Genomic DNA, 11,643 nt, shown 5'->3' with positions numbered 1-11,643 from the left:
ACACACACAGTTGCGTATTTTGCTCTAAAAGCATGGGATGTTGGTATTTTTCTCCATCTAAGACCACCAAAAGCTTCCTAGACGTTGGATTTCGTTCTTGAGGAAGAGTTATTGACAAAGCTATGTTTTTCGCTAGAGAGCTTCGCCTTCACCTCAGCCATTTAAAACATTTTTAAATACGACCCGCAAATCACTTTTTTTGCAGATCACCTGTCGGCAGTGTTGTGCTAGTTACTGAAAATCAGTAACTAGTTACCATTACTAGTTACTTCATTTCAAAAGTAACTCAGTTACTTTACTGATTACTTACACCAAAAAGTAATGCGTTACTGTGAAAAGTAACTTTTAGTTACTTAAAAAAGGGCTCCCATTAATGCCCTTATAGCCTTCATTTCAGTACTGTTATTGCATCGGAGAATAATAGAATCTGTTGATCACCTTGACATGCATTATATGCAATCTGGATAGCATCGATATTAGCTGGCTTTACATTTTTGTATATTCTTTCTCCAGGTCGTTGGACAAAGTTTTCCGTCCCATATGCCGCCCGGACATGCTATCATGCTAACTAGCTCCCTGAAAGCGGGTGACTCCACTGTAGCAATAACCTGCATGTGTTCTACAACATACCGTGCAATGGCTTTATCGACTGTTCCCTGGCTAGCAGTCCCTCGGTTAAAATCCAGCCGCTGCTGCTTAGGTGCAGGTGGAGGTGGAGTGGCGTCGGCTGAGTCTCTGTGGTCTTAGCTACTAGCTTCGTCCCAGCATGTTGTTTCTGCAGATGTTTTAAGAGATGTGAATGACTGGTTTGGGCAGTAGATAGGCTCTTTGACCCGCCAGGACACGACTTACATTTAACTAAAACGTTCTTTTCTTTGTGCTCGACAAAAGTGAACTAGTGAGAATATCTCCAGGTGGAGAAACTCGACTTGAGCTCCGCCGCGGCCATGACAGTCTTGTTAGTAAACAACACAAACACGCCCACAGCGCGTCTCCGCATGTGACACAGGAAGTATCTAAGTACATTTACTCAAGTAGGCTACTGTACTTAAGTACAGTTCTCATCTCTGTTCACCTGGCTGTTGACTATATAAAAAAACTAACGCAGTAACGGAGTAACGCACCATGTAGTAACGGTAACTGAGTTACTGAATTTAAAAAGTAATGCGTTAGAGTACTAGTTACTGCAAAAAAATAACGGCGTTACAGTAACGCGTTACAGTAACGCGTTAGTCCCAACACTGCCCGTCGGGTACCCGCGATGCAGGACTCTGACCTTGAGAGTGTTTCTTCAAAACAGGGCCACACTGGAGAAGCCCAGAGGAAGACCTAGCCATTTGAGGATATAGTTGTTGGCTCCTGGTATATCTCCAGTGCTGTTGTTAAGATTTCTCACAACGTTTCAACAGCCACATCAGGCGTCGGTACAAAGTGAACTGGCTATGGTCAACCCAGTCCGCCATGAAAGAGGAAGACGTGTTTTTTGTCGGACAGATCAGCAGTAAACAATCTCCCCAAGATGTCGTACAGATTGCTCTGCCACTCGTGGAGTCTTCTCCCGATCAGACAAAGAGATTTGTAATTCTTAGCCCCTTTATAATTTGACAAAAATGTAGACTTGTCCAGTTTGATTTAGATTATGCCCATATGATGAGCTCTTCAGACTCCTCGGAGTCTCCAGAGTAGCCTTTAGAACCATGGGGCAGTTCTTGTATAATAATAATAATGCATTACATTTTTTATTAGAGCGCTTTCAAGGTGCTCAAAGCGCTTTACAATTACACATTATATATATAAGAGTCATTACTGTGGACACAACCCACAGGAGCAAATGCGGGTAAGTGTCTTGCCCAAGGACACAACGGCCTGACGCAGTGACGGCCGAGGCGGGAACTCGAGTTCACCAACGCCCCTTGATCTGATGATCAACGCTCTAAGTACTGCACCAACACCGCCCTTATACCTTATGTACGCATTTCGGTCCAGGTGATGATGCAGATCTTGCTTTCTCTACCACCTGCATTTTCGCTGTCCACTTGAGTGGTGCCGTGTCAAATTGGGAAGGCCCAATTGGGCCCAAGAGGGATTTTCTTGCTGCTGTTGCCAAGTTGTTCTTCAATATGGTTTTTCAACTCCGACACAGTTTTCACAAGCTTCCCTGTCTTCTTCTCCTCCAGCAGATCTCTGGCATACTTGAAGGGGTCCCAGAACTAGTCCTGCTCATGCCTCCCTTTCCTACCCAATATGTTTCCGAATCAGTTCTCCTCAGGTTTCTGAGCCTGGCTTTTATCGGATCAAGGAGTGCCATAAAAGCCTTCATTCTAACCCTAACCCTAACCCTAACCTTCCTGTTCTTTGGCTTGCCTCCAACCTAAGCATTATCGTTTCCTGCATCCTTCTTGTTTGGGGAAGTTGTTGTCAAGGCTAGATTTTGAGACCTCTTCTTTCTCAACTAGTTGCTTCTACGGTCATTACTTATGGTAAACTATCACCATCACTATGCAGACGACGTACACTATAACATATAGCCAGAGGGATCGAATACAAGCATTTAGAAACTGCATTGTAAAAATAAAATATTGGATAGTCACGGGCCCTTTCTCATTTCTCGAACTCCCCTCCTCGACTCCTATCCTCGATACTTAGTCCCGCCCACAGGAGATGCGAGCGGAGGAGCCGAGGAGGGGAACCAAGGAGAGAGGAGAGGAAGCAGCAGGCGGTTAGAGAAATGAGAACTCCTCTCCTCTGAGTGGTCATTTTAAAGAGACGTCCATTAATGATGACAGGAGGCACAGCAGCCTCTGTCTGACGGACAGATGTGTTCATGATGACTTATATATTTACTTTGATTCATTCACAGTGCGGTGTCATGAGACAATAACAGGCTACAGATGCGGGCACACACACATATATATGTGTATATATTTATATAAATATATACAATTTCAGAATCAAACAGAGCACTCTCATAACTCGTAACACTATCAGAGACTGGATATATCCCCCCCCCTCTCTGGTCGCTACAATGAGGAAAATAAATTACGGGCCAAAAGTTGTATTTACAAGTATTAAAAGTAAGCAGAGGACACCAAACCAACAGACCTGTCTGTCCGCTGCATCTACGCACACACTGTACCACACACACCTACACACTGTACCACACACACACACACGCACATACAGCTCCTAAAACAGGCTACAGCCGTTGTGTATTTTATTGTGAAGCACTGAATGGTTTTAGAAAAATATCGACTCTTTGTTTGTAGATATCTACTAAACTACAGCAAAGAGAGTAGGCCTGTTATACTGAGTGATATCTATTATACACTCTGCTCTGCTTTCTGCACGGACATCACAGCTGTTCTCACTGTAAACATCGCGTCGCGATGAAAGCAGTTTCTAAAATAATATCCAGGGGATGCATGCAGAGCTGTGATTGGCTGAGATAAGTCCGGCCGTGCGTCACGACTCTTTGAAACATCTCTGTTCCCGGAAAGGAGCCGTGGAGGACCCATCAGTGTATCCTCGGTTAGAGCTCCTCCAGAGAGCCTCCTCGATGCTCGATGCTCGGTCCTTGACGTGCATTTAGAGAAATGGGATGTCCTTCAACATGGCGCGCTAAAATTCATTTCCGGGTCACTACCGGAGGACCGAGGAGTCGAGGAGGGGGATTTGATGAAATGAGAAAGGGCCCAGGTTTCTATCAATCTATCAAAGACAATGTTGTTGTTGTTGTTGTTGTTGTTGTTGTTGTTGTTATTGTTGGGCAGTTCTTCCTCAGAGGCCTGTACTACGAAGCCGGTTCAACCTAACCTGGATATGTTTGAGTTAGCCGGTTGGCCTAATCCAAAACATACGCGCTCTCGCTAAACTGTCCTACGACGCTGGTTATCAAGTGGATCGCTCAAGCCAGCCGTGTCCTATCTAGTTAGGTGCGCGTTCACATGAAAGGGGTGGTATCTGGAGCATTCGACCAATCACAAACATGGAGAAGCGTACTGACAGCGCAGCGTCATACTTCCTGAATGAAAAGTGAACTTTAATACTAGACATATGAAGAAGTTAAACTTTAAACATCCATGACTTAAACACTTGATCAGGATCAAAGCCTCAGAGCTGCAGCTGCAAGGTGAATACAGCTAGGACAGAACACGTGTTTGAATGCGTACATTAACAGGTTTATGATATCACTGCCCGTCTAAAACACGATCTGACTTTCATTACATTTGTCTCGAGTGTTTCGTCAACTTAATGTGCTGCTTAAAATAATACTTCTGCATCCAGCATGTGACGCTGTGAGTGCTGCACGGCCAGATACGGCTCAGCTGACTCAGATAAGGAGATATATGATACAGTATGAAGTGATATGCCGCAGACTGTACTTAATGTACTCTGATCCGGTTACTTATGTTGTGGCAGATATTTAAGTAAGCGTTCTTACCGCTAATGGTATAATAGTCAGATTGCTCTGAAGATGGAGGTGATATTCTATTCATGTTCACGTTCACACAGTCGGTGATTTTTGCCGGCCGTCTTTCCTGCAACGGCAGCTTTTCTGTATTTCCTTTATCCTGTGATATGACTTGATCGCTTTAAACTCCACACACTGAGCTCTGATTGGTCAGCAGGCGGTGCTTTCACTGAGTTGATCTCTTAGCCTGCAACCTCACCTGCTCCGGAGCAGGGGAGATCTAGCCCGCTAAAAAGAGAACCAGCGTCGTAGGACCAGAAACCCAGAGTTTTGCCTGAAGTTAGCCGCTAAGCTAAAATCCTGCTTCGTAGTACAGGCCTCAGGTCTTCAGCCAATAAACCTGGTGTTTGTTATGACCAATCCCTGACCAACACAGTCCTATAACACAGTTTATAACATTGTCCTGATACAATGTGTTTGACAGGAGGAACCATGAGTGTGGTCCTGGATTTTCCCTTCAGTGTGTGCGTATGGATCTCTGCTGCCATCGCCATTATCTACACTCTGCTGGGGGGTCTCTACTCGGTGGCCTACACAGATATTGTACAGCTTATCCTCTTATTCATCAGCTTGGTGAGTTTGCTACTCGCTACTCCCTTTATTGGGACCACATCACCGAACCCACTATGGCAAAATCATAATTAATGTACAACAACTGTCCGTGTCTTCAGGTCTTTAGAAGTTCTGTGTGTTTCTATTTACATATTCTCTCTCCCTGCAGTGGATCTGTGTTCCCTTTGCTCTGATGAACCCCCACGTTTCGGACATTAGTCAGACGCTGATGAACAACACCCTGCACGCTCCCTGGATAGGAGCACCGGGGCTGAAAAAGTCCTGGATACTGATGGACGATTTCCTATTCTTCGTAAGGGAGTGGATAATTACAAACACAATTCACTTTAATAAAAAAACATTAACCAATTTACTGTTTTGACTTTAAGGCCCTGGGGAGTCTGGGATATCAGTGCCTTCATCAGAGGACTTTGTCGGCATCGTCCACATCGACAGCCAAGACCACTTGTTTTTTTTCAGCTTTCTTCCTGCCTATTTTGGGGATTCCTTCAGTACTTTTTGGGGCAGCTGCTGCCTCCACAGGTAACAACTGTTTCTAAATACTGAGGGAACCTGTGAAAACTGATGTCTTTAAGCACCTGTCGTTTTCCTATGGTTTGGTTCTGGATTTCCTGTTCCTGTTTCCCTCCTAGTCCTCCGGGTTTGTTCGAGTGTTGTTTGCTACTTTTCCTTTTGTTCGACTTCGCCTGTTCCTTCAGTTTTTATATTTTCTACCAGCTTTGAAGTTACTAAAAGCTCGACATGTGTTTACATTCTTACTGATTTTTGGTCCACAGTCTTTATTTACTTTGATACTCTCTCCAAACCCTGACAAGAACCGCAGAATAACAGACAGTGGCGAACCGTGTCTATCACAACTGGACCTTCTGTAGACACACACACCCGCCGCTGCCGCTGCCCCCCTCCGCGGCATTATAATGTCCGTCTTTTCACTGAATTGTCGTCTTGAAAAGGGTACTCACAACGATTCCGCAACAACTTCATCTTCACCTGTTACACTTGTAATTTCAACGCTAAAAACAATAAAACGGCATGAATTGCTTCGTCGCATTCATTCTAGATCCTCTGTCTCGAGCCAGTTATAGCGGGCCTTCTAGAATAACCTGGAACCGAGGGGAACTCTGAAAGAACACGCCCATTGCCTACAAATCAATATCTGATTGGTTGATCAAACTGTCAGTCCAAACGTACGCTCTCATTCAGAGCAACGGCCAGGGCATTCGATCAAGGATGTAGAATACCTGGGTGAAGGATATTCTACCCAGAGACCCAGAACGAGATCTGATTGGTTGCTTTCTTTTCTAACACAAAACCACTGAAATGCGTAGTGCATGGTCCGAGAAGGACAAACAAATCAACGTAACACTGTAATAGTCATCTGAGTGTTCCAGGGTATTCTCTGAATACATTGAAGGCCCTGACGGTTTGCCACTGATAACACAGTTTAGAAAACCAAACCAAGAAACACTTATATATTTTAATGGACTGAAAAGAAAATATATTTCAGCAAAATGCAATTTGAAAGTTGACTTTGTTCAACACCTCGCATGATATATATTCACTTAAAGGAATGGTATGCTCATGACACTCATTTTTAAATAATTATCATCCGATAAAACAGACCAGTCTCTGCCAGTCTTTTTTTTTTTTTTTAATCCGATGACATTATCACTGATTTTAAACTGATTATATACCGAAATAACATCAACACTGTGGGCGCCGCCATTTTCCGGACGTGACGTAAACCATGCGTTTGGTTTTCGAAGACACGTTGATCTCCATGTTATTTTCTGTAGTTTCTCTCTTCAAATATGCCTCACTGTATCGCGAAATATTGCCACAATTCTGATAGGAACAATCCATGGAATGCTCGGTTCCATCTGTTGCCAAAAGGTAAGCGTAAGAAGTACATTCGGAGGCAGTGGCTAGCGAAATGTGGCCGGCCCGAACCGAAAGATTCACAGGCTCATGTATGCAGCGAACATTTCAAGTTTCCGGATGACTACTCTGAGAGTATGATAAAACATAACATGGGATTTATGGAACAACCATTACTCAATGGAGATGCAGTACCATCGGTCTTTCTGGTGTCATCACCGACCAGGACACCAGTTCGGCCAGTTGAGAAATCGCCCTCTGCAAGTGTGAAGCGACAGAGGAGCAGAAGTAGTGCTCGGAGTAAGAATAAGGTATATTATAGCGCATTTCCATTGCAGCGGCTAGCCCCGTTTTAACGTCCTTTAGCGTCCAGGCCAGGACAGTTTTTGGTGGCCTTTCCATATAGCGTAGTACCGGCTAGTGTGTATTTTCCCCCAGTTTTTTCCGGCCCCATAAAATCGTGATTCTATGGCCAGGGACAACGAAGCTGAGTATGCTAAACTAGAGAGGGAATCGCTAGCAAGGGTGGTACTACATGCATACATATAGTATCTTATATCATCTTCCTATTATACACACATGCATTTCCAAACATTTGGACTACCTATGTTGCAAATGTAATTTACACACGGCATCTATTGCACCTCTGTCCGTCCTGGGAGAGGGATCCCTCCTCTGTTGCTCTCCCTGAGGTTTCTCCCATGTTCCCTTTAGACTGGGGGTTTTCTCCGGAAGTGTTTCCTTGTACGATGTGAGGGTCTAAGGACAGAGGGTCTAAGGACAGAGGGTGTCGTATTGTCATACTGATATGTATGGCTGAATTCCCCCATCCAATCTCTTCACATTGGTCAAAACTTCTTCCTCTGCTGACGAGTCCGAACTCAAACACGCCGCCATGTTTCCGTGTGTTGACAAAGTGAACGCATGGATGACATCACGGCCATCACGTGACTACTGAAAATGGCAAAAATGGCGGCGGCCAGACAGAATATACAGGTTTTGATAAAAAATAGCTATAAAATCATTATTTACCGGGGAATATCGCTGATTTCTTCAGGGTATGGTTTAAACATAATGTTTCACTAAATACTGAAGTTTTGATTAATTATCTAATGAGTGGACCATTCCTTTAACAGTAGGCTTGTCTCAGAATCTCACAGATAATGTGAGCCTTTTTCAGTCTCTCCTTCTTCTGTGTCCACGCTTTAGACTGGAACATGACTTCGTACGGTTCTCCGTCTCCATATGAACGTGGGGAATCTGCTCTAGTTCTGCCCCTCAGCCTCCAACATCTCACTCCGTCCTTCATCTCCATCATCGGTATTGGAGCTGTGGCCGCCGCCGCGATGTCGTCCCTCGACTCCGTTTTGCTTTCTGCAGCTTCTGTCTTCAGCTCCAGCATTTACAAGAACATCCTGAGGCCCCAGGTGAAGAAAATGTATACTTATTGCAGTGTGGTACATTACAAAGAAAGCTACATGAGAATAGTTGATTGATAGTTTAGTTTGTACTTTGCAAAAAAAGGAATGGAGTAAAGGATAATTATAGAGTGGAAGACAATATGAAGAGTCAATGAGATATGAAAGCAATACAATAGTTATTTAAAAAAGGTCTCAATAATGTGCTGTTTATCGGTTCTTCTTCCTCTCTTCTTCTTCAGGCGTCGGACAGGGAGATCCAGTGGGTGATCCGAGCCTCCGTGTTGGTCGTGGGCGTGTTTGGTTCATCGCTTGCCTTCCTGAAAAACAACATCTTATTGTTCTGGTTCATCGGAGCTGAAATCGCCTACGTCATACTCTTCCCTCAACTCGTCTGCGTCCTCTTCTTCAACATCTCCAACAGTTACGGGGCTGTAATGGGTTTGTTGGTGGGAATAATGGTACGACTGCTCAGTGGAGACCCAACACTAGGGATCCCACCAATCCTACACTTCCCAGGATGCACTCTTGAGGACGGTGTTTATGTCCAGTACTCTCCAGTTAGAACCATCTCCATGCTGTTGGCGATTGCTGCCATCTTGTTGTTCTCCTACATCACTTCTGGGCTCTTCAACAAAGGCCATCTTCCTGAGAAGTGGGATGTGTTTAAAGTGAAAACCCAGCACTCATTGCAACCAGACACACCAACAGATGAGGCTACAAAGCATAATGAGAGTGAGCAACTGAATGAAAGCAACTCTCAGACAGAGGCATCAACGCCAATGGCTAGCACAAACTGTTAGCATTCCTGTTTGTATAAGATAAGATAAGGGTGACCTCCTTTTTGTCGAGGAGGGGTTGAACCTAATCCAAAACATGGCAATCAGAAGCACAAATAGGTTTTAGGTTTGGGTTTCGACCTTGCAATGGGGCAGATAGCGGTTGTGGGTGATGATCAATAGAGTGCTAACTCCTGGGACGGCTACAAACATTTAATTAGGGATTTTTTGGTTTATTTCAAGCTAAACACTTTTACACAGTGCATGAGGTGCTTGTTTGTGTAAATGTAAGGTACAACTGTTATTCCATTGTGATGTAAAACAAACAAGACTCATGTGAACATAGAAACCTTTGAAGCAGTTCGCACCAAGGACACAATGAGTGACGTTGTTTTATATGTATGCTTTTTTCTTGCTGAATCCATATGCCATAAACGAGATGCGTATAATTATAAATAAAATATCTGAAAAAGTTTCCAAGTATTTAAATTGCTCTTGAGTTGGAAAAAGGTACGTTGAATTGGTTTTCAATTAAATCTGGAGAATAACAGCAACAGGAACACAACTCCTTCCTTGTTGTTGTTGTTGTTGTTGTTGTTGTTGTTGTTGTTGTTGTTGCTGTTGCTGTTGTGAAGGATCATTCCGGAAATGCCGGAAAAAGAAAGTGGCGTCCTGACGTGGATGGACTTGGGATCTGGGAGTTGGAAAAAAGGCTGACTGGTTTGCAAAGATCAACCACCTGCTATCAAACTGGCACCGGCACAAGTGTACCTCCTTTCGGTGGAAAAGGGTTATTAGTAGGGCTGTCAAACGATTAAAAATTTTAATCAGATTAATCACAGCTTAAAAATTAATTAATCATGATTAATCACCATTCAAACTATGTCCAAAATATGCCATTTATTTATGTATATTGTTGGGAATGGAAAGATAAATGAAAGAAGGCGGATATATTCATTTAACACAGTATCTATGTTTATTATAACATTTTTCTGCATGTTAAAATAAAAGACAACCCACACACCTATCAATCATCAAACCGTGGGGTCTTAATTCATTACATGTTGATTTCTATCACCCCTGTACTACAGCAAAAGTATGCTCCGTCGGGACTTCCTGCAACAACACCACGCCGTTATCAAAGATGTTCTATTGAGAAGACGATCACTACGTGACAAAAGTTTTCAAAACCGTGGCTACTGAAATCAATCTTTCTAACTGCTGTCGGTGCAATTTACTCCGCGAGAGTTGGCAGACTTTATTTTGCTTACTTTAACATCATTTTTCATGGTAGGGCTAAAACATTTCTTGGTATGGGTGTAGCCTACCCCATTCATACTCTGGCGCTGCCACTGGTGGCACGTATGGGGCGGGCCATTCTGAACATGCGTTAAATGCGTTAAATATTTTAACGCAATTAATTCAAAAAATTAATTACCGCCGTTAACGCGATAATTTTGACAGCACTAGTTATTAGTAGTCCCTGCCGAGGTGCCCTTGAGCATGGCACCGAACCCCCAACCAGCCTGCATGTGCATGTGTGCAACATACGTACTCTGTGGTTAAAACGATGTATGTAAAAAAAACCTAGGGGGATAACTAAGCTTCTTCTTCTTCTTCTTCTTCTTCTTCTTCTTCTTCTTCTTCTTCTTCTTCTTCTTCTTAAAATATAATTTGTGATAATAAAAAGCATGTATCAAAATACATGACTTGGCAGTAAGGCATGTATTTAAAGGGTTAGGATTAGCCTCATGTCCACATGCAGCAGACATGACAGCAAATCAGTCATTTGAGCTCCACGATCGTTACTTTCTGGCACTCCTTTTTGTTGGCAACTGATAAACAAAACAAGTCGATGCTTGTCAAGTGTTAAGCTCTGATCAGGCAAAAGAAAATATTTTAATTTAACCGGTTTTACTTCACTCAGTCAGCCAGACGTCAGCTAGTCGGGGAGTCAGTCAGCATCTATCATGGCTGTTAACATCCCAGGACTGATAGCCATGGTGATTTTCTACCTGCTGGTTCTTTTCTATCTGGGCTTCTTTCAAGTACAAAAGGGAAAGGGGGGGTTTGTGGGGGGATTTGGTGCTGAGGTAAATCTGGGTGTCGTCGGCATAACAGTGAAAGTCCAGGTTGTAGTGGCGGAGAATCGGAGGATCCAGTTCAGTGGTTCTCAAATGGGGGTACACGGACCCCTAGGGGTACGTTGGAGTACTGCAGGGGGTACGCAAGATGTATTTCATGTTAATGAAAAATAATTATATAATTAATGCATTTAAACAAACTACTAATAGTAGATGAACTACTTTATTCAAAAGTTTACAGTAACTCTGGATAATATAATGGGAAAAATAAACGGAGTGCTCTCTTTTCCTCTCCCTCTCCTGACAGCCCGTCAGTCTCGTGCAGCTCGCTGAACCTGTAATAAGTGACCCGACAGTAAAGAATAAATATATTTATAACCAGTTTAGCTAGTTCCAGAGTAAATAAACTAGCGTGTGTGTGAGTCTAACTCTTACCCCTA

General features: G+C 43.4%; 1 protein-coding gene across 1 annotated transcript in view; it reads left to right on the top strand.

The window, feature by feature from the left end:
* The window catches only part of LOC117460110 (high-affinity choline transporter 1-like), a 28,675-nt gene extending 19,145 nt beyond the window's left edge, over positions 1–9,530 (top strand). The window contains exons 2-6 of the mRNA XM_034101348.2: positions 4,896–5,044; positions 5,193–5,336; positions 5,413–5,566; positions 8,132–8,349; positions 8,583–9,530. Of these exons, the coding sequence (XP_033957239.2) occupies positions 4,896–5,044; positions 5,193–5,336; positions 5,413–5,566; positions 8,132–8,349; positions 8,583–9,143 (1,226 nt within the window). The 3' untranslated portion in view covers positions 9,144–9,530. The remainder of the gene's footprint in view (positions 1–4,895; positions 5,045–5,192; positions 5,337–5,412; positions 5,567–8,131; positions 8,350–8,582) is intronic.
* Positions 9,531–11,643: the final 2,113 nt, after the last annotated feature.

This window comes from Pseudochaenichthys georgianus, chromosome 15 (genome assembly GCF_902827115.2).
Source record: "Pseudochaenichthys georgianus chromosome 15, fPseGeo1.2, whole genome shotgun sequence".
In the NCBI taxonomy this organism is placed as follows: Eukaryota; Metazoa; Chordata; class Actinopteri; order Perciformes; family Channichthyidae; genus Pseudochaenichthys; species Pseudochaenichthys georgianus.
The sequence above is the reverse complement of the archived record's forward strand: the minus strand, read 5'-3'. Positions and strand labels throughout refer to the sequence as shown.